The sequence below is a fragment of the Trichoderma camerunense genome, assembly GCF_050948025.1.
Source record: "Trichoderma camerunense strain CBS 138272 chromosome Unknown V8C40scaffold_20, whole genome shotgun sequence".
NCBI classification, from domain to species: domain Eukaryota; kingdom Fungi; phylum Ascomycota; class Sordariomycetes; order Hypocreales; family Hypocreaceae; genus Trichoderma; species Trichoderma camerunense.
Genome location: NW_028145350.1, coordinates 578,014 through 604,056, shown reverse-complemented (window position 1 = coordinate 604,056; position 26,043 = coordinate 578,014). Strand labels below are relative to the sequence as shown.

Below are 26,043 nucleotides of genomic sequence, written 5' to 3'. Positions count from 1 at the left end.
CGGGCTTCAGCCGATAGAGCTGCCGCGATGGTTTTCTCGCGCTAATCCCTATCTGGCCTCAGCAGCTCGTCGCGCTCATCCACCTCTCACTCACTTTAACTTGTACTTGTTTTATCAACAGCGTGAGGTTCAACTATTGAGTCGCAATGGCTGGGCTTGTTGGGTATGCAAGCTCTGATGAAGAAGGAGAAGATGAGCAGCCTCAATTGCAGCAGGATTCCCCTCAGGTATTTAAATATCCTTGGCTTGCGTCTGCGCAATGGCATCTCACTAACACGCCGATAGGTCGCCACACAGGCAGCAGCGCTTGTTGCAGATGAGGCTGAGAAAGACGAACCTCAAATTCGTGAGTTCATCCGGCTAGAGCCTCTCTATCAAAGCAAAATAACAGTGTGCTAATATTGAGATAGAAAACTCAGTAGAATCTTCGTCATCACAGAAGAATGATTCTGACAGCCAGCCGCAGCCAGCCACCATCGGCCCCGTGCCGCAAAATGCTGTTCCTCTAGGCCCATCCCTTCCACCTGCCGATGCATCTATCGCCAACACCCTTCCAGAGCCCGATGGGCCACAAGAATCACCCTCATCCCCTTATTCCACCAACCGCGGCTTGATTCACGATCTCACCCTCCCCTCTGTACCCAATCTCGACATCCCGCCTTCGCCGCCGGGATCCCCTCCCCCTGGATCCAACAAAAAAGTTGAACAATTTTTAGAACTCAAAAAGAAAGGCGTCCACTTCAACTCCAAACTCGAACAGTCTACAGCACTAAGGAACCCATCTTTAATGGACAAGCTGCTAGACTTTGTCGGCATCGATGAAGTGGGCCAGTATGAGACGACCCTTCCGAAGGAGCTCTGGGATCCAAGGGGATTTCCAGACTGGGCATTTAGAGACAAGCTCAGCAAAAGCAGAGAGAAGATTGCAAAGGAGAAGGAGGCGGACAGAGCTGCTGGCGGTCGAACAGGCATCGACTTTGTTCCATCCAATGCTTCATCAAGCGGAGGAGCGCCTAGCTTACCAGGAGGAATAAGCGCAAGAGGCGAGAAGCGTAAGGGTGGGTGGAAATAATGATTACGAACAATACATGAACGAATTTGGATACGGATCGGTCGGCAGAGTAGATTTGGCTCAACATTAATGGATGAATTGCGCGCCCATGGGCCGCCCCTACACTACCTTGAAAAAAAAAAATACAAACATCTACATGGAGGTATCATGAATCAGAATGCACCGTGACTGAGGCTTCATAACACATCTTCTTGTTCGTTCCCATCCCTCAAATGAAAAGATCACTCAATGAGTGAAATGGTATAAGTACCCCTGCACCAGGACACGCAACAGCAAGCATCTTCCACAGGAAAGAAGAAATATTTTTGCACCGCCCGACAGAAACTGAAAATCAAAGATCCCTCCTTCCCCTAGTACCATCTACGGACGCAATTATAAGATAGAATAAAAAGGTTGTCATAAATAAAATATAGTTGAGCAGGTATTGTTTTCTTATTTTTAGCTTGAGCTAGACTTGCAGCCGAGGGTGGTGCCGAGAGAGCTCTTGATAATGGAACCGATATCCATGGGAACAGTTTGGTTGTGAGCAGCCAGACCGTCAAGGAAATACTGGAGGGTCGCGCCATCGTTGAGAACTTCAGCGCCCTGGAGCTTGACGGGGATGATTCCAGTCTTGCAGTACTTTGGGCTTTGAACGGCGTTGATGACCGCAAGCTGGTCAAGGTTGGCGCTAATAGGGACCACGTTGCTGCCGGGCACAAGGAGGAGGTTGGGAATGGTGAGATTGCCAATGGTGGTGTCGTCGATGAAGTTGGTAAAGGTAGCGTTGCCCTGGAATAAAGTGTCAGCAAAATCATGCGGCTACTATACCAAAGAATATTCGAGCCGACTGCTCATGGAAGCAACTTACAATATCAAGAGTGAAGTACGAGGCGTTAGGGATATCGGCAGTTGCGCTGAAGTTTGGCTGGCCCTTCTTGGCAGTGAGGGCGATCTTGCCGTTGGTGACGGTAGTGCCATTGAACAAGTTCAGGCCGTTCATGGTAATAGTCTTCTTAAAGGTAACGCCCCATTTCCTGGACAGGCCAGAAGGCTTGACCTTGGTGCGGCCCTCGACGGTGACACGGAGAGTCTGGTTGGCGGCAAACCAGATGTTGAAGGTGTTGAAGGCGTCAGGGTTCTGGATCTGAACCTCCTGGCTGATGTTGACCAGCTGGTGCTTGTTGCCGTTGGTGGCGGGGAAGGAGACGTTGAGGAAAGGCGTGTGCTCAGGAAGATCCTCGAGATACATGACTCCCTCAAAGGGGTCAATGTTTGCCTTGATAGAGCCATCGGTGGAGATGGTGGAGTTGATTTGTAGCAAAATGCTGTCGGGCTTGGCGTTGAGGACATTGACGCCCTGGATCTCCAGCTTGGCATCGTTGATCTTGCTCTGGGCAATCCGGGGAACACCAACGAAGATGCTAGATTACGTGTTAGTGGGACAGAACATTTGATATTCAATTTCTCCTTTTCGTCACGTCGACGCATTGTCGCGTCAATGGCTCTCCCGATGAAGACACTTACACTAAGCAGATAACTAGGACAGCTCCGCAGATGAACAGGAGCAGATATGCCCACCAAAAGCGCTTCAGGTGACGAACAAATCCTCCCTTCTTAGTGGGCGCGGGTGCGGGCTGATAGACTCTGCTCTCGGTCTGAGTGACCTCGGCGGTATCGCTCTCGATCTTGTCGGACATTTTGCTTTGCGTTTTCCCTCGCGTTTGAGCTCTTAACAGGCAGTTGTCGTATGTCGTGTGAAGAAGAGAAAAAAAAGGGGAGGAGCGAGAACCACTAGGGAATAGGTACCCCGAGCCTGTTCCGTCCTATATTGAAAAGATATAAGTGCCTTGCGCAGCGAGACCCTTCGTTCCAGTCGACGAAAAAAAGAGGCAAAAGTTGGACAATCACAAACTCTCTAGAGCCCTCATTAAACCTATCGAGGGCTTGGAGTCGGCGATGGCGGTGGTGGCGGCCGGTAGATGGATCGGGGGCGCTCACAAAACCTCCACGGCAAGAATGGAGGACAAGAGCAGGGCCGGGGTGCGACTACGAGCTCGAATTTGGCGATGGCGATGTTTAAGTAGCGACACAGAACACAGACATGGGAGCAGCGGAAGGGCAGAGACGAGCAGGGGCAAGATTGGCGCAGGGAGGGTCATGGGCCTGGTGGCTAGCTCACGGCTGTTGGCAGTTCAGTTCTGGCGATGGCCTCCCCCAGACTGGACAGCCCGGCTGTTGCTACTACTGTATTGCTGCTGTCTTTGAGTTACTGTTACTAGTTTCTACGTCTTGTGATGTTCACACCCCCTCCCTCTTCCCCTCCGCTCTAAGCCGGTTGCGAGACACACTCGCACAGCGCCATTACGCATCATGAAGCAAAAGGCGTCCCGTAGAGAAAAGGTTCTCCCAGCGTCTTCCACGTTTGGTGCTAGTATGCCGGTCCCAAGCCCTCCAGCGACCTCCACCAGAAACCCCCCAGGCGTCGGTTGCCCACCCATGGCACAAGATCCGTTTTTTTCTCTTCTTCTTCCCTGTTCATCTGCATCTAGCTCGAAGCCACTCACGGCCGCCAATCTCCACCATCCCCTGCAACAGTGCAGCGATTTGCAGCCAACTAGACTCGGTACACGAGACGCAGCGGGGAGGCAGCGCGCTATTCCTTACTGGGCACTCCCCCGAGACTGTTTTTTTTTCCGCCCTAGTCGCAAGCCTCCCCGCAAAGGCACCCGATACATGCATGTACCGCTGCTGCAGTCAGAATTCAGCTGCTGATCGCTGTACCAGACCGGGTACCTTTGTGCCCAGGCGCTGCCATCCGGGGCTCGGATAATCGCTGTAGCGCTCCTACAAGCTACCAAGTACCTACTGGATGTGGCACTACCGCTACTGTACCACTGCGCCACCACTCTCTCTTCCCCCAGGAGCTGCCTCTACGGCCCTCATTGTTTGATCGATGCCTGTGTGGCCCCCAAAATAACAGGAATGCCTACCAGCTGTGTGTGAGTACATGGATGTTCGTTTACTTGCCGGCCACTAACTCGAAGATCCCTCGGCTGCTTGTGAATCTTGGTAACACGTGAAAGTCGACGTCGACGCAGGAACCGGGCGATGAGAGGACGCACGAGAGAAGCCGTAATCGGATTTTCAGACGAACCGTGATCAACATGCTAGAGCACCAGCTACACAAGGAAATAGGCCGTATTACGCTGGGTTTGCAAAGCAAAGCAATTCCTTATCAGAGATCGTCCAATGATTGCATGGCAATTAGATGGGATGGGCTCTTTGTGATAAATTCTTCTTGCACGCGACCCTGCTCGCCCCGTCGAAGTCTAGCAACCTAGCAGTGGATGACTCCGCTTGACTCGGCTGCCAGTCTTGTTTGTCCTCGTACTGCCTTTTACGCTCGTCACGTACAAAGGAACAAGCAAGCATCATGCCATCTTTGAGTGATACTATGACACTTGGGCCAATATGGATCACTGCCAAGGTGCCGCTCCAGCTGCTACAGCACGGTCCACGATGCACAGGATGATGCCAAACATCCCTGCCAGACAATTGCCATCCACTGGCTCTCTCACCTATTCTACAGGTGGGTTCAGAACGGCATCTTTTTGCTTGACAATACAATCAATTTCAGTCAACTCTGGCACACGCCCAGTGGCAACCGCGAAAAGGGGCCTCAGACCGAACCAAGCTAGGTGAAAGGGCCGAGTAGGAGAAACATGGCCAATCTGCGCCATGAGAAGAGGACCGGCCTTAAGTTGCTCTCCATGCGACCATGGCAAAGCGTCTCCACAGCTTCCCACACAACATTAGCAAAGCCTGCAGGAGATGCTTCCTGACTGGGAACCGTTCCGGCGTGCCACCGGGCCGCACTTAAAGACGCCACCGCATCTCATCATCTCTCAAAATGCACTACGGACTAATTCTGTCAGAAGATCTCCATATCAACATGCGAGAAAGGAATAAAATACGAGTACAATTAAACCGAATAAGACTGCAGGCAGATATGGAACCTCAAGCCAACAAGCCTGGGTCTACACTACTAGCAGAATCTTGCAGCCAGTGACTCAGACAAACAATTAAACAGAGCCTTGAGATAATAAGCACAATGCGGAAGTGAAAAGAAAAAATTTGCAGACTGCTATACCTGCACTTGCAGGTAGTATTATTCGTGGTAACGTCTGATTTTAGCGTCTCGTCTCATCAAGACAGTTACACCGAACACACGATGATTACTACAGGGCTCTTTGGCTGCCGGCCATTAGTACCTTATCTCGACCTGGTCCCGGCTGATGCGATTCATGCAATGACAGGGCGGACGTCTTGAGAAAATAGCAGCTCGCTAACACGATTGGCAGGACGGAAATAAAACACCCCCCACCCTTCCATTTATGAGACACTTGTCATAACAGAAAGAAGGGGTCACAACTCCAATCATAGCCTCGACAGGTGAGGCAACTGGACAGCCCATTTGATGAATATTCCGTATCTCGGCACGATGCGACGAGTTTCAGCTTGAGAAGGCTTGTTTTGTCATCGGCACGGGAGGGAAATAGAGGCCCATCGCATTTAGGATCTTATGACACACAGCCATCCACCTTGGAGCTCATCCAACAGCTATTTCGTTCTGGTACGGCTCCACACCATCAAAATTTGTCGGTAGACCCGGCGGCGTGGGCTTGGATGGCGCCGTTCAGCCAATCGCACACGGCCGATGGTTTCCAGATTCGTTTCCCAAGACTGGCCACGGGTTGGTTCAAGTTGTCGAGATTTTCGCCACAGCAAACCTAGTTGTTTGATGCCGGCAAGTGCACGATAGGTTGTCTTGTGGTGTGGCGTGGGCTGTTTACAGGTTACCCGTCTGTTCTCGCGTGGCACCATGTGCATCATCGGAAGTCCGGATATACAGGCATTTGTCGTCCGAAGAACAGACGTTTTCTTACATACATGCACTTGCACGAGTTCTAGACGCGTCTACGAGGATGTGGCAGCAGCTATTTCTTGGCGTCTAGGAGCGCAAACAAGTTTCGACAGCATGGCGGCTGCAGCAGAATACGAAGCGCCATGGCCATGTCTAGTTACAGAGACGCGGCCAACAATTAGACAGACAAGCACAGGCGCAGACACGAAAAGAGACATGGGGGGGAAGCTCAAGAGAATCGGCGCACCCGGTGAACCGAAGAGACATTACGTTATTGACAGCTTCCGAACCAATCCGATTCTTTGAGCTGAAAGACCCTAGACACTTGCTCACGCATCCCATTGAGGTTTGTGTGTTGCAGTACGGAGACTATCGTGTGATCCTTGCCAGATTCAGCTGCAGCACATGCTCATTTTGGTTTCTTGCCATACACACTGAGGCATTCTTGTACCACACCAAAGCCGTTTACATTGACGCATTACTACAGTAGTCCAACTGTACCTAGGGCGCCCTCTTTTAGAAACCTCGTCTTCTCGTTACAACGCAGCTAACCATCCGTGCCCAAGGGGGTCTTTGCACAAGTGCGGTATCAGAAGTGGTCTAGTATGGGATTATGGGATTCCTTCTATTTCTGCGCCCCAACCTTGGCATTCAAATATACTGAGGTTTTTTATTAGAACACGGGACAAGTGGATTTCAGGTCATTGATATCTGTACTCCCTGTTGGTAAGTTCATTAACAGTAGCTGCATATGCTAACGCAGGATTATCAGGCAGGGGCATCGTGTGTAAACTAACAAGAGAAGTGAGCCGTTCTCGTCATTACTGTTGATCCTGATCACCGCAACAAATGACGGTGAACGCATTAGCATTATGAGCTAAGCTAGCACACACATGTCGGTATTCTCTCTTGTTCTCTCAAGCACATCTGTAACACCGTGGACGATCATTTCATGAATATATTTGCAAACCAATCATTCTACCATGCTAGAGCGTTCCGCCTGTATGCATATGTCACTCGCTTGCTGTCCATCTTTTTCTAGCCAAGGCCAAGCAAACTTGGCAACGCTACATGTACTTACCCCAGACCCCAGACTGTCTTTGAGATGACCATCTCGCAATCTTTCCCCCAGCTTTGATCGTTCACAGCTGCAGAACGCTAGTGGTTGTGCTACCCACTCCCCACCAACCCCGCCGTCGGCTCGTGTGCCATCATCACGAGCTGCCGAGGATGCATATGAAGATTCCCTCACAACTTGGGCTTCGCCCACAGCCCCTGCCGGTCCAGCTCCGCATCTCCGTCGAAAATATCTCTCTCCACACGGCGAGTGTTGATCTGGGGCCCCAAACGTTAGCTACTGCTACCAAAGATCGCCAGATTCAAATCCTGGGGGCGGCATTTTCGTCTTGTCTAGCCTCCGGACTCGCAATCCGGGGGAAGCGGGGATGGTGAACTTACAAATTTTGGGCCGAGCTCTGATATGTTTTTCGCTCCGAGGAGTCTCATGCATGTGGAAGTCTCCGCCTCAAGAACTATTCAGGGCCGAAATCGCCCGAGTCGTTAGAAAATCTCTTCTTGATATTTTCTCAAGCATGACGTGAAGAGAGGGGAAAGATGCACAAAGATAAGCATGCATGGCCATGATGACATGGTTCGTCCCGGAGCAGTATTGCCGCGGGATATCAAATCACATCGTCATCGTCACTGATACGGCAAACGTGGTAGGTGTTTCATGGTGGCAAGAACATTGAAATCACAGCTGCACTGGGTCGGGACTTTGGGGATCAACTCACTTTCAAGCGTTCGCTCCACGCCAGCAGCACCTCCGGCACCGAGTCCAAACAAGGCAGCACGGCCAATGCCCACTGCTTTGGCACCCAGGCAGAGGGCCTTGACAACATCTGTGCCTCTCTTAATGCCGCCGTCGACCCAAACCTCGATCTTATCAAACACTTCGGGGCAGTACTTTCTGATTTCAAGCAAAACGTGAACCGGGGGCGACGCCGTATCCAGCGCTCGCCCACCATGGTTCGAGAGGATAATGGCCTTGACCTGCGGCGCGTACTTGGCAGCAAGGTAAGCGTCCTCGTATGTGTGAATACCCTTTAGCACGATTGGCAGATCTGTGTGCTTTGCCAGCCACGGCAGCGTTGTCTGCCATGTCAAGTCGCTGGCCGTGCCGAAGAATAGCTGCTGGCCGACACCGCCGCCGCCAGGAAGCTTCTCCTGACCACCCTTGACACCGGGCTCGACTACAAAGCCTTTGTCCATGTTGGACTTTTCATCAATCTCGCGTTTGCCAGGTACGGGGGCGTCTAGTGTGAGAACGACACATTTGTATCGGTCACTCATCTTATTAATGCGTTTCAGCATCTCTTCGCTTCGGTCACGACGGTTCTGCACATATAGCTGCCACCCAAACACCTGGCCTGGCTTTGCCTCGGAGGCAATCTCCTCCGGCGTCATTGAGGAGTTGTTGGAGATGAGCTGCATGGCACCGAACTTTCCTGCCGCTCTGGCAATACCAAGCTCGCCGTCTGGATGAGCTAACCTAGCCATGGCAGCCGGGCTAACATATATGGGGAGGCCAACCTTGTGGCCGAGGAGAGTTGTCGACATGTCGCATTGTGTGCAGTCGACGAAGACGCGCGGCCGTAGAAGAATGTCTCGATATACTGTAGTGTTGAATGTTTTGGTGACCATGTCGTCACCGGCAGAGTAGTAGTACGCCCATGCCTTTTTCGAGATTCGCTTGGTGGCCTCTGCTTCGATCTCGTCGAGATTCAGAAGCGTCTCGAGAGGCGCTGGGGCATCATCGTTCTTCTTGACTGGAACTGGCTTCGCCTCGATCAATGTCTTGGGGTCGACCGTTCCCAGCTTGGCCTCGGGCTTGAGCTCGTCCAGCGTGCCTGACGGGTGGATGGGATCAAAGTCCTCGGTGGCATCCTTGCCGGCCAATTGGAGAATCACTTTTGCGCCGCCCGGGTGTGAGGAGAGGAAGTCGGTCACGTCGTACACCTGGCCGTAGAGGATGACCCAACAGCTGTCGGCGGTGTTGTGCTTTGCGACTACAGCAGCCAATTAGTACCCAAGGACGCACCAAGCAGCGGCCAACGACGGGAACATACCTTCAGCGGCATCGAATACCTTGGCCATGGTGTATGTAGTCTTTTTTGCTGTTGGTTCTTCTCTCGTCTATGGAGGAATTGAAGTTGGCATGGACACTTTTTTTTTCGCGAGCTCGACGGTAGTTCTATCGCCCTCTATTAAATGATGGGCGTTCGCCCGCCGAGTTCGCCCAGCGGATCCTGCTGTATGGCTATCGAGGACTGCGGGTGGAGTTTGGCTTCGTGTGGGGGAGGGAGCTATTCGCGCCCCTGGATGAATCTTCCCACCAATGACGGTTGCGCTTTCGGTAATACTAAGTGTGCTTGGTTGGCTATAGTCGGATGTGTTTTCCTGGTTTCGTACAGCTTCATGCTACCCTGTAAAGAAGCATTTTGATCTACAATTTGACGATTTGCTGCTTTATTCAGTCAGACAATGTAAGTAACAATTAATCTTTGCTTTGACACATCTTCACCGTACAATTGACAGCAATGTGCGATCAAACAAGAGATAAAGAGTTGCATATCACAACGTCAAACTAATTGACAGTTCGCTTATGGCGTAACTCCTCGATTACTCCCGTCCACTTCCTGTTGGAGTAATTTCAACGATTAGCTTTTGTCCGGCATTTATCCGTCCCTGACCCGATCCGGAAATCATCGGGCCCCGGTTTCGGGGCTCCTTCGAAAAGAAAGAAAAGCAGAAGAGCGGAATTTCGCTAAGCCGACGGGGCAAAGATGGCCGAATCAGAGAAAACGCATCTGCGGCGACTGCGGCCAACTTTCCCCCACGTTTCTTTGATTCCGGGCTTATCGGTTTAGCCCGTGTTTAGCCGAATGTTTCCTATCGCGTATGTCCTTCTTTGCTTTTGCTCTTTTGGTGACCTCATAGCTCGCCTCTGCCGGAATATCTCCGTGCCAATTCAAAATACCGACCGAACAAGCAAAATCCCGAGCTACACTGCTTTTCGAAATAAAAAAAGTAAACTCGCCTACAACAAGCTTGCAGCAAAGATACATGCTGCTGTAGTGCCACGTTACTGCAGCCCAACGAAGAGACTAGACCGGGTTACCGTTTATTCTTTTCGGCTGAATTGCGTCTCTTATCATTGTTACAAGCTTCATACATAAGCAACGGAATTCATGCGCTCGACAGTTTCCGCGGCAAAGGCCCTCAGAGCCGTGGCTCGGCCATGCGCGCGATGCCGTCTCCAAGCGTCACGATCCATGTCCACGGCGACGACGCCCAACCCCGCGCCGCATAGCATCGCATCATTACAACAAGTCGGCAGTTCGAGAGCAAGAGCATTGCCGCAGCAGCAGCAGGAGCGATATTCCAGCGTCGCATTCTTCTCAACCAGCGCCGCCGCATCCGAGCCCTCGGCATCAGCATCAGCATCAGCGTCAGCCTCATCTTCCTCGGAACAAGAACAAGAACAGCAACAACAACAAGCCTCAGCGCCGTTGACGCACTACGACATCTTCCCCGAGACGCTGCCCCTCGGCCCCCCTCCCTCGGGCCACTTCCCCATCGACACGCGCGCCCTCCGCCGCGAGTTCCTGCGCCTCCAGGCCCGCCACCACCCGGACATGCACCCTCCCGGCCCGGCCAAGGCCCGCGCGGAGGCCACCTCGGCGCTCATCAACGACGCCTACAAGACGCTCGCCAACCCGCTCCTGCGCGCGCAGTACCTCCTCTCTCTGCGCGGCGTCGACGTCGCCACCGACGAGACCATGCAGGTGGACGACCCGAGCCTGCTGGCCGTTGTGCTGGAGGCGCACGAAGAGATTTCGGACGCGGACAAGGAGGAGGATCTCGCTGAGCTGAGGGCGGTGAATGATAAGCGGATTGGAGAGAGCGAGGGGGTTTTGGAGGAGGCGTTTCACAAGGACGATGTGCCGGCGGCGAAGAGGGAGGCTGTCAAGTTACGATATTGGGTGAATATTAAGCAGAGCTTGGATAATTGGGAAGAAGGCCGGCCGGTGGTGCTGCAGCATTGATCGATTTGATATCTGGATGGGGTGTGCTTTTTTTTTTTGCGTATATATTTCCATTCTTGTTTAAACCGTTTCATGTGTAACCTTTCAATGGGAGAAAAGAGAGGAAGGACATTCATCTAAAGGAGGACAATTTAGACAAGGAGAACGATAGATCATGTAACAACAACATACTCAACTCATGTTGACACTGCTGGAACAAAATGTTATTAATACAGGTATATAGTAGAGCAACGGAAAAAGAAAACTTATCGAATTTACTCGTCTATTCATGCGTTATATATACGCACACAGATTCCTCACCCCTACTTAATGAATGATATTAAAATAAAGAGGTCGGCAAATATACATGTGTATATATAAGTATATATAAGAAGCAGTCATTCCTAAGTAAAAAAGAGTGACGCCGTGGTAAATGGCACACCCTGTATATATTCCCTCCATCCCTATCTGCACCCAACGCCAGTCATGCATGCTCTGTAACGCGGACATATATATATAATAAGAAAAAAAAGACATGAAAAAAGGTTAAAAGACATATGCGTCTTTGATTGCACACACATATTCTGCATGCCCAACATTACCGCCGATATGCCGGTAGCTGCTCTCCATCATCGTTGTCGTGTCTCCTGTGTGCACTTGTGTTACCAGATGATGTTGCATTGTCATTATACCCCGGATAATCGTCTTCATCTTCAACTATCGTGGGCGCAGTTGGTTCAGCATCGGCCGTCAAGTCGTCTTCCCTAGGGGCCCGACCAGGTCCGCCGCCTCGATCCATGTCCTCCGGGAATTCAGGGGGAGCGCTGGCTTCTTGCATCAGCCGCCTCCGCTCACGCTCCTGTTTATCTTCGCCGGCGCCCATCGGGCCGTTGACGGCGGCTGTGAGCTCTTCTTCTGTCGGAGCCGAGGGGCCAATGTTGTCCTCTTCCCCTGAATTGCCTGCATAGGGTGGTCGTGGTGTGGCTTGGGCATCGTAAATGTCGTCTTCGTCAGGCGAAGATGGTCCGGCTTGCGGACGACTGGGCAGCAGTCTTTGCTCTGCCTGTCGTATGCGATCCTTCTCCGTTAAGCCTCTTGGATCAGGCAACTGAGGAGGGGGCGGTGTATACGACGGTGCGAGGTCGTGATTGCTCGTTGGCGGGTAGCTAGGATGAGAAGGGTGAGGAGGGCGGGTAGGGGAGTAGGATGGACGTTGATGATTCGTGGGAGGAGGAAAGTATTCTTGTGGTGGTGGACCATGGGGTTGCGGATTGTTGCGGTCGATTTCTTCGTATCGAGTCGGGGTTGGGACAAAGCCCATCTCGTCGTCGCTCTCCGCATTGTCGAGTGTTTTTGACGACGAGGAGACTTTGACGAGCCTCCGCTGCCCTGATGAGTCCACTGTGCCGACGATGGACTCGATCGTCACGCAAACGACGCCCTTTTGCCTTCTAAGCGGAGCCGTGTCGATGATTTCAATCTGAGCCCCCCTCCTCTGTGAAAACATGCTTATGGTCTGGTCTGTGGCGCTGCTGCTAAACGCGCCGAATCTCGAAGTCTTTCGGGATGGGAAGTGGCCAGATAGCCTCCCTCCCAGGTCGACAATGACTTCTACCTGGTACTTGAAGGAGATCATATCTCCAGGTACTCCCTTGATGGTCGGAAACGAGTCATCAGGGAGTTTGACTGGCACTGTAACAGACGCCTGCATGGTTTCCGGGTCGATGATGAGCGGTGCCGTTGTCTGGTCGAGGTCTTTGCGGAATACGCTGATGGAGCCGGCGGACGATAGTGAAAGGCCGCCTAATCCTGTTCGTGACCTGGGATATATATCTTCTCTCTGTATTCGACGAGCGTCCTCCTTGGTCATCATGTCCTTGAACAGCTGTGACGGAGGCGAGGTATCGATTTTACCCTGCCGGAAAAGCGTAACAATGACACCAGTCATACTCTTGACCTGCTTAATATGCTGCACCGTAACTCGCACCGACACGGCGTCACCCGGCAAGCAACCGCCCCTGAGAAGCTCAATGCTGGCGGTAATAGTCTTGTCGTTGACAGCTTGCTGCTGCGCTGACGTGAAGGCACTGGTGCCAACCTGTGATAGTTGAGTCATGTCGCTCCGACTCATGGCGGTGCTGATGCTGCGGCCGCTCTCGCCGCTGACCTCGCTTTGGACATCGCTCAAGGCGGCCGCTCCTCGACGCTCACTTTGCTGGTCGCCAAGGGGATTCTCACGCGCAGCGGTATCCTCGGAAGGGGTCGAGATTGGTTCTCCTGCGTCGGGCTCAGGTACTACATCGACTGGCTCAGGGGTAGCAAGAGAGCTCTTGTCCAGTGCCATTGATGACTTCTTCTTTCTCGTCTTCTTGGATATAGGTTCAAGAAAGATTGTCCTCGGCGGCGGCGGTGGCAGGAGGCTTACGTCTATCCTCTCAGCCAGCATGACTTTTCTTTCACATGTCGTTGTCGCCGCCATGGATAGGGGGCGTGTTAGGGTTGCCGTGGCCATGTAGGATACGGTACCGCGCTCGAACTAGATTGGGATACAAGTGACGTTAGCAACTGCTCTTGATAGTTAATGCCCCTTATGCGTATACATGTACACGCCAAGGCTTCAGGCGCGGACTATGTGATCGGAAACTCACGTCAATGCTACTTGGCAGTCCCTTGTCAGGGAACACCAAGTCGAAACCGAATTCGTATCTGCCGGGATCAAGCCTGCCCTCGCCGCTCAGCACCTGCTCGTCCTGAAAGAGGCTTGCGAAGCCGTTGCCATGATACTGCGGGCGCGAGGAGCTTCCTCCCTGCGGCAGCGTAGTGATGTTGCGGACCTTGGCAGCGCCGGCGGGATCCCTCAGCACGCGCACGAAGCCGTGCAGCGTAACGACCAGGTGGGTGATGCGCACTGGCTTGACAACGACCAGGACGACGGAGCCGTGGACGTGGTCGCCGGCGGCATATTTCCGATGAGGCTCGTCGCAGCGTACATGGAAGTCGGTCACGCTGCGGTTGCGGTTGCGCAGGGGGAGAGGCAGAGGCAGATTGAGGGAGCTGCCCAGGCGCGCCAGTAAGCCGGGGCGCGATCCGGATGTGGAGGAAGACGTAGACGAAGGAGCAGTCGTAGGGGCGGGAGTATGCGTGAGGGCAGGCGTAGATGTTGAGGCAGACGTTGAGGGCGTATTCGATGTTCTTGCGGATGGAGATGCTGCTGCAGGGATCGACGACCGAGGCGGCTGGCTGTCGGCAGCAGCGGCAGGGGGAGAGGACGGCGATGCTGGTGTCGGCGATGGTGAGGAGGGCGAAGACGGCGTGCTCTCTCTGTCTCTGGTGTCTCTTGCTGCGGTCGAGGCGCCAGGGAGCGCTGGCAACGACACGGACGCCGAGGCCGACGATGTCGACACGCCGCCGCTGCCCCGAGATGCTGGCATGGGCGTGGCAAGGCGGGCTCGAGCGGTCGCCGGTCGCTGCAACGGCCGTAGGGACGCTGTGGCTGGATCGTGTGTTGTCGTCGCTATCGCCGTGGGAGCCGCAGATTGGTAGGTGAGTTTCGTAGATCGTGGCTCGTAGGTCGTGGCTCGTGGTCTGGCGCTTCGGAATCCCAAAATCGACAACGTTTCCCGAATCGGACCAAAAAATGAAAGACGAGAGAGAGACACAAATAAAGACAATGAACAAGAAAAAGGGAAAAGTAAAGGGAAAGAAAAAGAAGAGAGAGAAACCCCCAAAAGCTAGACCCGGCGCCGGTGGGATTTATTATCTCCCTACTTCTCCCTCTCGCTCTCTCTCGTTCGTTCTGCAGATAAAACAGAAAATACACACCCCAATAATTCCTACCTAGTAATATTAAACTGCACAGCAGCCTTGCTCCAGCGAGCGGCAGACCGGCACGGTGGAGGGGGGCCAGAGGTGTTGAAAGAGGCAAAGTTCGGCAAGCCGCGCTGGTTGCGTCGCTGCGAGGCTAGCAGCACCAAACATTCCTAACTGGCGATGACGACGCTTTATTTAAAAAAAAAAAGGAATGGCAGGAGGAACTAGCAAAAGAAAGAAAGGAAGAAATGGACAGACACGCAAAGAGAAGGAGAAACGATATTAGATTGCACAACACAGACACAGACACAGACAGAGTCACAGTCACAGACAGACGCAAAGGAGATCGAAAAAGGGCACGCTCGCAGCAGCCAGAAAGGCCAGCAGCCGATTATCCTGCCTGTTTCGGTTGGCGCATCTCAGTTGGGGATTTGCCAAATGCACATGCACCCGCTTTGGCCAAGTTGCAGCAAGGCGGTGGTGCTTGTACCAATTGGGCCGTCCAAGTGCTGCCACAAACGCAGCCGAAAAAGAAGCCACCGAGTCGCCTATCCTGATCCTGATCCTGATCCTTGCCATCGAATAGGACAATCGTATTGATAGAGCCTTTGCTCTAATACGAGTACTGTGTGCTGCACGGATAAGCTGGGAGGGTATTGACTCAGGTGATCTTACTGTACTCGTACCATTGATTACCTCTACCGCCATCTATAAGCTGGAACTTCCAAGCCTTCAATCCAAGATTCCACACCTGTACCTACTGGGCATCTAGCATGTCCCCCTCAAAATCAGCTAAAATCGAGTACCCCTGGACCCTTCTGCGTGGCCCCCCTCCAGGCACACCAGTTACTAGGCACTACTAGCTCCAATGGAGCTCATCTATCCCAGGCCGACCTGTTGTTTCGTTTCGTCAATCCAACCCTCAAAAACCTCCTCTCATCAGCTCATCCTTCAAAGCTTGGGCCATAACAAAAAAAAAAAAAACAAGCTCCCCTCCCCTCCCACCCCTTCCCGTGTTTCTCCCCCGGGTGCTTCGGAGGGATTTTTCTAGGCACCCGGCACTTGACAGAGCCAAGAAAAAAGCTTGGTTGCGCTGCAAGCTGCCGTTTCAGCCATCCCATACACACATACACTTACCTACAGTGATATATTACTACATGTACATTGGATGCCTCTCCCGCTCTTTCTGCTTGGTGCCGCCGGTCCGGTCAATCCGGGCTGTTGATGGCACGAAAGCTGCGGGGTGCCCCTTTGCAACATGTCGGAACCTCTATTTCCGTTGCTCTACAAGCAAGTACCTGCGCCCGCACCTCTGTTACCGCAATATACATCGAATGGAATGGATGCTTTGGCGATGCACCTGGCACGGGGAGTCTAGGCCTTTCCAGCCCATCACCGATCCCTGTCCTCTGTCATCAGCGCTTGGTAGAACCCCAAATAGCACGCCGTGAAAGCACCGACCAAAATGCAGGTAATATTGAATACTGGGGCAACATAATGGCAGCCTGCTTGTATTACTGTACGACCACAAACAGCTGATTCCAGTTGGTCCTGTCCAAACCATGCCATGACTTCTATACAGGTACAGTAGATTCTAACAAGAACTCGACTTCACAGGGCTATGGGAGAACACTGGGTCTAGTTGATTTCCTTGTGTTTAACTGTGCCATTGTCTATCTGCTCTTTTTTATGTACCAAGTAATGCACTCTCGAATCGTCCATGCTCATCATGCTATGTATGCTCGCCCTTATGAAATACTATTACAACAACTTGCTAGTTGTGCCCAATGCTCAAACAGAATAAACGCCAATCAATGCCGGCAATCGCCATACAGTAATTCCAAACCAAGCCCCCTGTGCGCCAAAACCAATGCCTCGCAAACAGAATATATACTTTGTACACCGACTCTTCTCGTTTGGATTTAATCCAACGCCTCGCCTGACAGAATGCTTCTCAAGATGTCGGCACCAACTCCCTCGGCTATCGTCTCAATCTCCTTGTCTCCGACGCAACTGGCAATTCGCCTTTCATCTCCACTGGCAGCCGCCACTTTTCGACCTCGTTTGCTGGGTGTCTGTGGCGTCACGAAGCTGCCCGTCTTTCCTTCCACTGCATTGACAAGCCCGAGGGTCTCAAGGCTGCCCACCACTTCACGGAACTCGGAGCTCGACAAGGGATGAAGCACCGAATCACGAAGACACAGCTTGCAGTACTTGTCAAAAAGCACCTTGATCGTGGGCGCCAGCGTCTGCGTCTTGCTGGGGGTAAGAGGCGCACTAGGCGCCTTGACCATCGTTCGAATATGGTTCTCATAGGCCACTAATGAACACAAGGCGGCCTTTTGCTGTAGGTTGAGGGCCTTGAGGCGCTGGGCAGTTCCATTGCTGAAGGCTGCGGCAGTGACCTTGTTCAAATGGCCAATTGAAGCTCGTGGAGCAGTGTCTGCAGTCAATGCCTTGAGAGAAGCCGTCGTAATCGAGTACACGCTGCGGCTAGTCCCGCCTGTCGAGTTACCGTTGCTGATGTTCTCTCCAAGAGGCTTCTTGGTAGGTGTCAATTGCAGAAACTTTTCCCGTGCTGCCTCCTCATGCTTTGATCTGGTCTCGGCTTCGACTAGGTCCAGAGCTCGACGACATATCTCAAACGCTTTGCGTAAATCTCCAGTCTGGCTTGAAACCTTGCGAGAACAGAGCTCGATGGCGGCGGGGTGAATGAATGGGACATAGGCTTCCTTTCCCTCAGGCATCAGTGATTTCAATCGGGTGATGATGATGTTCTTCACCTGGGCCGCGGTGTATGGAAGGAAGGGAAGTAGCTCCGGCTTGAGATTCTTCGATTTGAGCCGTGGCAAAAACCGGTCTGTAAGATCCAGAGCGTTGGCAATACCAAGGAGCATAAGCCTGGAAGACTTTGCCAGAGACCATTCAAATACCCGGTACAAGCTTTCCAGATCCAATGTAAGAATGTGATCAATCTCATCAAGGGTGACGAGATAGGTGGTCGATGACTTGGTCTTGGAAGAGAACATTTTCTGCAGAGTTGAGATGGCCTCTGCTTCTGTGAGATCGCTGCTGTCTTCGTCAAGAGCAGCGAGTAGTGTGTGATAAAGATCCTTTGACGACTTGATGCTCATGCAGTTGACGTATGCACTGCGAACTCCATCCTTTTCAGAATACGTCTTTGTCATGTTGGTGATCATGGCACTCTTTCCGGTACCAGGAGGCCCGCTGATGTAGATGCAACCTCCGGGAGATGATGTCGAAAGACGATCCAGGAATGCCGTCAACTGCTCTCGCTCAGCCTCCCTCCCTACCAACTGGCCAGGCTCAGCTCCTCTGGCGAATAGCTGTCGAGCTTGATGATACACGGTCTGGATGGTGGTGGGCGTGAGCGGCGTCTGGGGCGTCATTCGCTTGAACAGCTTGCCAGCCGACATGACGGCATGTCGAGGAGTGCTGGGATAAGAGCCAAATGCATCTCGGTGCCGAGGAGTGGAGGGGGTCACGGGGTTGGGTTTTGACGGGGTCTGGGACAGGTTACGCCGATGCCTTGGTGTTGGCAGCTCCTTGAACTCGCCTTGAGCCTCGTCGTTTTCATCGTTTCCAGTGACATCGAAATCGGGGTCTTGGTTCTCATCGTTGAATGAGGTGTCCACCAGCCGGCATCGACGAAGTCTTTTGCTGGGAGTCTCTTGTAGGACTGAAGAAAGATGCAGGTTAGCATCCGGAAAGACAAGCTCGAAGGATAAGGATAAGTGGAAGTTGCATGGTGGCAGTGGGACCTACCAGAGTCCAAGTCCAAAGCACTGCGCGTCCTCTTTCTCAGCTGGGAAGAAGGAGCCATTGCAGCCTGCTGATAGAAGACTAGAGAGGTATAAAAACCAGAGTGCTCCTTCCAAACAATGTCGTGATAGCAACAGTTATTGCAAGTACAGAGTCAAGAGAAGGAGGAGCCCAGATAGTTGCAGTTGCGGTTGTGACTGCAGATGCAGATGCAGTTGCAGGTTAGGAAGAAATTGCAGGTGCGAGTGTAATTGAGAGAAAAGCTGGAGCCGTGCCTGCCCCATGTCTGGAAAAAGGGCGGTTTTGGCGTTGAACCAGGGGGGTGTTTTACAGCCGCGAGGGAAGGCGCGTGGGTGCGCGTTAGACCGCGTTTAGCACCAGGACGCGAGAGTGTCCCGTTAATAGGGCCGTGCAGCGGGTTTCAGCCACTAACAGGCACTACAAGGCGCAAACAAGCTCTGTAGCACGCGTTTTAGTGGACAGTCTCATGTTTGCGTTTGCGCAGTGAATGCATGCATGCATTTGATGCGTGTTATTATCCTAGCGCTGACAAGCTGAGCGACTTCCTAGGAAGTCGGCCATTGACAAGAATTCGCGGACATATAAAACGAAATGGCTGCACCCTTACTCATGGACACAGTTAAGACATCAATTTATTTTGATTCAGGTTGTTTCTATATTGGATAAATTGTTTTATTAATAAAGGCCTGTAGCAATCATCGAACTGAATAATTAAAGTTGCAAATTAGGCCTTGTACATCTCATTCCAGGCACAAATGCTCTTTTCATCCTCTACGAGCAAGCATCTACAAAGGACTACACTGGGCCATATCTGCAACACCTCCCTTTTCAATTAAATCCCGGCTGTGCTGTCTTTGAAGAAGTGCACATGTGCTATTAAGCAGCAATTGGACGGGCAGGCAAAATTAGCTCAGCTTCAGCCCAAATCTCCAAATGCTCCATCCCTCCCAGATCCCCGATCCTCCCTCCCGGACCCAGCCCAGCCAATCGGCACATTGCGTCATACATCGCCAGGGCGATCCCTCTTCATATGAATGCCACGACGCCCTTTAACCCATCATATCCCTCTCCCTAGAATTCTCATCCAACCTCCAATTCGCACACACATTTTCTACTACTCCGTATTGCAAAGAAAAAAATGACCACCTATATCCCCTCCCTCACATTGCCTTCGGCCGTGTTCGAGAATCCCGCCTCCTCGATTCTCCTCCCCATTGCACTGGGCACCGCCGTTGGCTTCGGCACCCGACGTAAGAAAAATCCGTCTCGATAAATACTCAACAATGTAAAACTCTTGAGCTAAACCCTGACCCAAAAATGAAACAGCTTCCAAAACGCAAAAGACATATCTTGCCTTGAAGCAACCTCCTCTAAATCCCCCACCATGGGTGTTCGGGCCCGTCTGGACAGTCCTTTACGGGTATTTCTCCTCCCCCAAAACCATCATGAAACGTGCCCTCCAAAAATCTTGAACCTTACATCTCCTGACTTTGTTTAACTGACTTGATGTACTCACAAGACTCATGGGATATGCCGCCTACCGTGCCACTAACATCGGCCTCGCCCCGTTGTCCACGCCACAGACCATCCAGACAACAAAGCATAGTATGACCATTTACACTATTCAGCTTGGCCTCAACCTCGCCTGGATGCCGCTCTTCTTCGTCGCCAAGCGCCCGATTGAAGCTACCGTTGATATCGTTGCCCTGTTGGGACTTAATGGCTACCTGGCTTACCTGTGGGGATCCGTGGATTCTGTTACGGGCTGGTGCCAGGCTCCTTACTTGGCATGGCTGAGCTTTGCATCATACTTGAGTTATGGAGCGGGATACCTGAACGATTGGAATCTGGAAGACACAGAGACTGCCAGAGAGGACGAGAAGCAGTAAAACCGACTTGAAAAGGTTGACAGCAAGACAGTTATGTTCTTAGTATAAGTTGCCATGTCACGATACCATATGGAATCACGGTAGATAGTTCCAAGTGCAAATAGCAGCGATATTCACATTATCTATCGCTAGATCAACTGCCAGTAATATCTATGACGACTCCTTGTCCTTATATGACCCAAAATCCCCCTTTTTAGTGCGCGACACCGAACCTTTAAAAGCAGAAGAAACAGAAAGAAACGCTGTTGCGATGCCCCTTTAAACTTGGCGAACCGACCGTACAAAAATGTTCTCGCCATGCCAATGACTAGAAAACAATGAAGAATATTAGAAGAAAAGAATAGAAAAGACCGACAGCCGAATGCCCAGGCAAGCTTATTGCATGGGGAGATGGCGCTTCAGCCCGTCATATACAATGAAAATGAATGCAGAGCTGGGCGCTGCCCTGGCGCAGGTGACGCCACAGCCACGATACAGGCCTCGCAGTCCGTGGTGCCTCCATATGGCCCTGCCTTCGCTCCAAAAGTCGCGGCGTTGTTGGATGCCACCCACAGGCGATGTTTGCATGCGCGACTTGATGGTATCGGCAGGGAAGAATAGAAAGTTGTAGGAAACGCCCCCCGATGCGCCGGCAATAGCTTGTTGCCAAAGAGGAAGCGGCTTCGAACGAATCGCCTCTTTCTCTGCCTCAGAGGTGGCAGAGCGCATCCGCAATTTGTAGAATGCCTTTGTGACTGTCTCTTTGGCACCGAACCAGGCCGAGCAGCCTCCAGCTTCCCGGATCAGAGTACCAAGCTGGCCGTGCCAAAAGCCTCTGATGCCCTCGTGCCGATAGACCTCACGGATCACAGCTGTGGGCCGGAGAGGGGCAACTGGCGCTCCTTCAGACAGAGCTGGCGCCTGAATCCTGCATTTGACAAGCTCAATCGGCGTCAGGACAAAGGATGTGAAAACTCCAGATATGGCGCCGGTAAGCCATAACAAGGGCAGTGTCATTTCCTCGCCACGAGAAGCCACGCTGCTCCTGTACAGAAGCTCTCGCCCTACGCTCTCAAACAGAAAGAGGCTGCTAGTTTCTGCGGCCGCGCCAAACAGAGGGGCACTGATTCCCCTGTACAGACCACGAAGGCCATCGGATTTGATAGATTGTCGAAAGCAGTCCAAGGGGCCGGTGTACCTCAGCGGTAGGTGGTCGGGCTGGCTCTGGAGTCGGACCTTGACGGTGTCGAAGGGATATTCGATGTATTTGCCCGCAATACCGGCAACCTGCAACCCAGCCCGTCAGCTTCTCCTTCGCATCTCAACATCACGGAGACTTTGGGTGCAACTTACCGATCCATAGATGATGTCTTCGACAGCTTCCATAGTCGCAGTTCGGCTTTTGCGTTGGAATGCCAACTCAGGCTGGGCAGCAACCGAGGTGGTCATATCGAGGGTGGCCTGGGCCATTCCGGAGATGGTTCGGGGGTTGGAGAGGGAAAGAGCAAAACAGCAAACGCTTTTTCTTTTCTCTCCTCTCAGCGCACTTCTTTCAAAGTCCCTAGCTTTGCCCCCTCTCCTTTGGGAGCGGGGGTTGAAAGCAGGTTTTGAAAGAATACGGCGAGCAGGCAGAAGCTGGGCAAAACTGCAAAAGGGCGAGTCCTCCTGAGGCGAGGCGAAAGCGACGAGGTTCGGAGGCGCAAAAAAGAAAGGATGCCCAAAAAGACTTTAAATTTAAGGCGACTGGATTCCGTGTGGGGGACCTTTGAGCTCGCAATGCTAATGCTAGCAACCAAGAGCCCACACCGACTTCGCCCTACTGTACGTTTGGTATGCAGAAGCAAACAAGGGTTACGCAGCCAGAGTGACACAAAGGAGACGTGGGCGGAGTTTGTCCCAGTCTAGAGCGAGTCGCGGGATTTTATCTTCTTTTTCGTGCTTGCAGCAGAGAGATCAGACTTGGGAGAAGGTGAAAGAAACAAGACAAGACAAGGATTCGGCCCTACATTGTATAAGGTAGAGAGGCGTGGCTCAGCTGCATGGAGACATGGAGAAATGGCCCAAATTCCCATTGAGGCTATCCCACTTGCTGTGACTCCCAAGAGGCGTGACTGTAAAAAATTCAATCTTATCGACGCTTATCGATAGGATGCGAGGGGTCGGCAATTGGCTGGCATTGGCTGGCATTGGCTGCTCTAAATCGTGTGCCTGCCGAGATCGGTTACGAGCATTCACACCCCGGCACTTGCATGTGCCTGCGTGTGCCTTTTTTCTTCTCATTTTTCACTTTTTCATTTTTTTCTGGGTACGGGATGGAGTACCTGTGTCATGGAGGTACTAACTTCTGGAGTCTGTCAGGGGGCTTCTTTGCTTAGCTCTCTGCAAATCTTTAGCTGTCATAAGGCTTGCGCCTTAACTGTCAGAAACGTAGAGTGAGTATAAGAGACATCTAGGTGAATCTTCACAAAAACAGCCTATTTTGCCATACACCATGCTTCGATCCAACAGCACAAAGGGGAGCTTCTGAAGCATCCCTCCCGTACCTTTCGTGTACCCAAGACGACCTCCGGGGACCAAGTTTGCCTGCCGCGCGAGTTAGTACCCAGCTTGCCAGCCTGTTTATGATGCCTGCACACCTCTGGATCCACGCTTCGTTGCACATCACAGCCCAGCAAATTGCCTGAATAGGCGCCGGGCTAGGAACGGAAAACCGCTCAGCTGCATGGCGCAGGGAGGCAGCCAGGTACCACAGCCGGGCGTATTTCTCCTATGAGACAAAGTGATGTCTACCAGACATCAAGGTACGTTTGACAGATGTACCAATGGTGTTTACTACCTACCTAGTAGTATCAGAGAGAGATCCCCGCATTGGAAGCAAACTTGAAAGCTTGAGCAAACAACGGTGTAAGCCGCCATCGGCAAGGGACTGCCATTGTTTTACGACATGGGAGAATTCCTTTGAGACATGTGCGAGATACTAGCCCCAATGGCGTGAGCATTAGAAGAGTGAGTGTATTGGATTGTACGAGTATAATCCTGCATACAACATGCTGCATATTACATTCCTGCTGAATGCCGTCTAACAACGAGCCTTTCATCACCAAGAGCTACCTTGTGCATTAGCGTTTGACGGTACGTGGACCGTTTCTTTTATGGAAACTATTTGGCTCAGAGTTTTCAAGCGTATCCACCGACCGACTCCATTATTGACTTTCCATCTCTATCTCTGCTCCTTTTGAAGCTTGCTTTAGACAGGTTTGCTGTTTCCGGACCAATTACTGTGAGAGCCCACGCCACTTACAGGCATATTATATCAATTCGTGTAAACACTCATTTCATGTCAATTCCAAAATGAATCGGTTATAGCTACCTGACCTCGATGACATGAATCTTGTCACAATTCGATAGCTCAAACAAAACCCAAGGCTATATGCAAGCTCATACCCCGGGCCTGACTAGCGTCTTGTCGTGCCCCGCCGGTTACGATATCCAAAGTTGTGTTAATTTCTTATCAGATGATCTGATAATTTTTCTTGGCCAAACATGTAATATTATCCACATAGGACGTCGTATTCTTAACCGAATCAGTCGTGCTGGCTATCCATATGCCGTCAAGTGGAGGACAGAAAAACCGCGACCGAGAAGATTTCGAGCACCCGCAAGTTAAATCATACGCCTACAAAAGGAATAACTACATCTACATTTCCCTATTAACTGCTACTAACTGCTACTAAATCTATCTTTTTCTAATCACTGCTACTAAATCTATATTTTTTTAGTAACTGCTAAGTTATATCGTAAAGTCCGGGTGCTGGCAGAACAGGCGTTCCCCTGTAAAAGCACTACTTGACGAATTAATTAGATGCACATATTGCTGAATGTATGTACCTATTCATTTTGCGGTCTCGCTTTTTCTGACCCCCGCTTGGCCGTGCAATGCTACATTGCGGATATCACAATTGGGGCCGTGGAGTCGCGGTGTCCTTCGTTTCTTTCGTGGAGTATGTTGAAATGTTTCAAGAGAGGGGGGCCGAGCGGAATCATGATTCTCTTGGTGGATGTTTTTACTCAATATAAAGAAGATCACCATACCTCGGCACAGTACATAGAAGCCTTGGTCTTTGCCAAGAAGTTAAATCTGCTGGGGCAGTCTATAGTGTATTATTATAAATGGCCCTGCCGTCAAGGCATCAATCGGCCATACGAGGGATTGTACTATCCAACCTCGCGGAGTTCCGGTAAACCCGATGCTACAAATACACCACCTTGTCGTGATACAATGCCATTATCATCTCACCGTTAGTATGGCCGCATATCCTTCTGCGTAACCACAGAGCTCTCCATCGCATCACTGCTTCTTCTTGCCCTCCTTCTTTGCAACTTCCTTCTCGTCGTCCAAGTCCCTCTTCTCGGCGTACCACTGTCCTGCTTGCAGCACAAGAATGCCCACCAACACCAGAGCTAGAATAGTGTTGCTCGCCGCCAGAACTTTGAGGCTGTCCTCGCGGCCAAGGATAATCTCGCCGTCGAAACGGCCCTGAGAAGCGGCAAACTCCTCCGTGTGCCAGAAGCCGGAGCTGACAGTGCGCAGGCCCTTGACAATGTTGGAGATGTAGACGGCGACGCCGATGAGGTACAGTATCAGCGAGGCGCCGTCAAAGAGAAAGTTGGCCTCGCTGGGGCGGAAGAGCTTGATGAAGAGGCCGAGGAACCCCACGCTCATGATGATGTTGAGGAGGCGCCCGATGAGCGGGGGCGATTGGTGAACGAACTTGAGATGCGTCTCAAGCATGTCGTAGTAGTCGGCGGCGACCGGCTCCTTGGTCCACAGGAGGGGGAAGTCGTACGGAAACGACGCGAAGAGGATGCCCAGGAAGAAGCATGTCGCTGAAGCCAACGTTAGCACAAAACATCACAGTCGCCGGTGTCCTCGGTCATCATGCTCATTTGCGGCTGAGCGAGATGTAGGTAAATCACAGAGAGGCAACGTACGGCCGATGATGAGAAAAGTCGCAAAGGACGTGGATCCTCGGTAGTCCTTGGACTTGGTAGTCTTGGACCAATCAATGTAGGAGCTCATGGCGGGAGGCGAGAGAAGAGGCACTGCTGTTAATGTGCAGGTACGGTACGTATTAATTAGACGCAGAGAATGTCGTTGGAAAGGCCACAGAAGCTGCGCGCAGGTTTCGTCGTGACCATGTGATGGCTGGATATGGGAAAAAAGAGGTGATCGTGTCCGTCAATCGAATCGCTGTGCGTGGGGGAGCTGAGTTTGTGGAGGGGACCAGACTTAGTGCGATACTTTGTTCAGTTAGTCTTCTGCGAAGCTGTACTAACAAATAAGCGTATATGATTCTTCATCGCTAACAGCATTGAGTCTCGGCACTCATGGCGACACTGACCCCAAAATTAAAGATCTTGGCGCAGAGCTGACACTGCATCGTACCAGATAAGCTGCACCGGCTTGTTATCGCAGCTTACAGGCGGCTGCAGGCC

The 26,043-nt window shown here is 51.9% G+C and overlaps 11 protein-coding genes across 11 annotated transcripts; 4 read left to right on the top strand and 7 right to left on the bottom strand.

The window, feature by feature from the left end:
- Window positions 1-94: 94 nt before the first annotated feature.
- V8C40DRAFT_255505 (HCNGP-like protein-domain-containing protein) lies at window positions 95-1,211 on the top strand. Its single transcript, XM_083218066.1, has 3 exons — window positions 95-227; window positions 286-346; window positions 411-1,211. Exons 1-3 carry the CDS (start codon window positions 147-149, stop codon window positions 1,070-1,072), a joined length of 804 nt encoding a protein of 267 aa, XP_083069014.1. The 5' UTR covers window positions 95-146; the 3' UTR covers window positions 1,073-1,211.
- V8C40DRAFT_255503 (DUF3712 domain-containing protein) lies at window positions 1,127-3,157 on the bottom strand. The gene is made up of 3 exons (XM_083218065.1): window positions 2,579-3,157; window positions 1,923-2,475; window positions 1,127-1,843 (listed from the first exon to the last, which is right to left on the bottom strand). The coding sequence occupies exons 1-3, from the start codon at window positions 2,749-2,751 to the stop codon at window positions 1,511-1,513; spliced, it is 1,059 nt and encodes a 352-aa protein (XP_083069013.1). The 5' UTR covers window positions 2,752-3,157; the 3' UTR covers window positions 1,127-1,510.
- V8C40DRAFT_109828 (uncharacterized protein) lies at window positions 2,882-3,403 on the top strand. The gene has a single exon (XM_083210773.1). The coding sequence runs from the start codon at window positions 3,011-3,013 to the stop codon at window positions 3,317-3,319; it is 309 nt and encodes a 102-aa protein (XP_083069012.1). The 5' UTR covers window positions 2,882-3,010; the 3' UTR covers window positions 3,320-3,403.
- Window positions 3,404-3,922: 519 nt separating this feature from the next.
- On the bottom strand, window positions 3,923-4,298 carry V8C40DRAFT_255502 (uncharacterized protein). Its single transcript, XM_083218064.1, has 2 exons — window positions 4,093-4,298; window positions 3,923-4,040 (listed from the first exon to the last, which is right to left on the bottom strand). The coding sequence occupies exons 1-2, from the start codon at window positions 4,218-4,220 to the stop codon at window positions 3,938-3,940; spliced, it is 231 nt and encodes a 76-aa protein (XP_083069011.1). The 5' UTR covers window positions 4,221-4,298; the 3' UTR covers window positions 3,923-3,937.
- A 2,645-nt stretch (window positions 4,299-6,943) lies between these two features.
- On the bottom strand, window positions 6,944-9,313 carry V8C40DRAFT_255498 (FMN-dependent dehydrogenase-domain-containing protein). Its single transcript, XM_083218063.1, has 4 exons — window positions 9,107-9,313; window positions 7,772-9,046; window positions 7,437-7,510; window positions 6,944-7,313 (listed from the first exon to the last, which is right to left on the bottom strand). The coding sequence occupies exons 1-4, from the start codon at window positions 9,132-9,134 to the stop codon at window positions 7,227-7,229; spliced, it is 1,464 nt and encodes a 487-aa protein (XP_083069010.1). The 5' UTR covers window positions 9,135-9,313; the 3' UTR covers window positions 6,944-7,226.
- Window positions 9,314-10,312: 999 nt separating this feature from the next.
- On the top strand, window positions 10,313-11,086 carry V8C40DRAFT_277426 (J-type chaperone JAC1; the record flags this gene model as incomplete). Its single annotated transcript, XM_083220962.1, has 1 exon — window positions 10,313-11,086. The coding sequence occupies one exon, from the start codon at window positions 10,313-10,315 to the stop codon at window positions 11,084-11,086; it is 774 nt and encodes a 257-aa protein (XP_083069009.1).
- A 288-nt stretch (window positions 11,087-11,374) lies between these two features.
- Window positions 11,375-14,599, bottom strand: V8C40DRAFT_109751 (uncharacterized protein). Its single transcript, XM_083210772.1, has 2 exons — window positions 13,714-14,599; window positions 11,375-13,601 (listed from the first exon to the last, which is right to left on the bottom strand). Exons 1-2 carry the CDS (start codon window positions 14,494-14,496, stop codon window positions 11,664-11,666), a joined length of 2,721 nt encoding a protein of 906 aa, XP_083069008.1. The 5' UTR covers window positions 14,497-14,599; the 3' UTR covers window positions 11,375-11,663.
- A 1,891-nt stretch (window positions 14,600-16,490) lies between these two features.
- On the bottom strand, window positions 16,491-18,934 carry V8C40DRAFT_109742 (AAA family ATPase CDC6). The gene is made up of 2 exons (XM_083210771.1): window positions 18,662-18,934; window positions 16,491-18,575 (listed from the first exon to the last, which is right to left on the bottom strand). The coding sequence occupies exons 1-2, from the start codon at window positions 18,717-18,719 to the stop codon at window positions 16,798-16,800; spliced, it is 1,836 nt and encodes a 611-aa protein (XP_083069007.1). The 5' UTR covers window positions 18,720-18,934; the 3' UTR covers window positions 16,491-16,797.
- Window positions 18,935-19,680: 746 nt separating this feature from the next.
- Window positions 19,681-20,735, top strand: V8C40DRAFT_255488 (TspO/MBR-related protein). Its single transcript, XM_083218062.1, has 3 exons — window positions 19,681-19,929; window positions 20,006-20,099; window positions 20,199-20,735. The coding sequence occupies exons 1-3, from the start codon at window positions 19,818-19,820 to the stop codon at window positions 20,566-20,568; spliced, it is 576 nt and encodes a 191-aa protein (XP_083069006.1). The 5' UTR covers window positions 19,681-19,817; the 3' UTR covers window positions 20,569-20,735.
- V8C40DRAFT_255487 (mitochondrial carrier domain-containing protein) lies at window positions 20,659-22,639 on the bottom strand. Its single transcript, XM_083218061.1, has 3 exons — window positions 22,554-22,639; window positions 21,901-22,485; window positions 20,659-21,834 (listed from the first exon to the last, which is right to left on the bottom strand). The coding sequence occupies exons 2-3, from the start codon at window positions 22,015-22,017 to the stop codon at window positions 20,944-20,946; spliced, it is 1,008 nt and encodes a 335-aa protein (XP_083069005.1). The 5' UTR covers window positions 22,018-22,485; window positions 22,554-22,639; the 3' UTR covers window positions 20,659-20,943.
- A 2,045-nt stretch (window positions 22,640-24,684) lies between these two features.
- Window positions 24,685-25,911, bottom strand: V8C40DRAFT_255484 (Shr3 amino acid permease chaperone). The gene is made up of 2 exons (XM_083218060.1): window positions 25,540-25,911; window positions 24,685-25,434 (listed from the first exon to the last, which is right to left on the bottom strand). The coding sequence occupies exons 1-2, from the start codon at window positions 25,625-25,627 to the stop codon at window positions 24,896-24,898; spliced, it is 627 nt and encodes a 208-aa protein (XP_083069004.1). The 5' UTR covers window positions 25,628-25,911; the 3' UTR covers window positions 24,685-24,895.
- Between the last annotated feature and the right edge of the window lie 132 nt (window positions 25,912-26,043).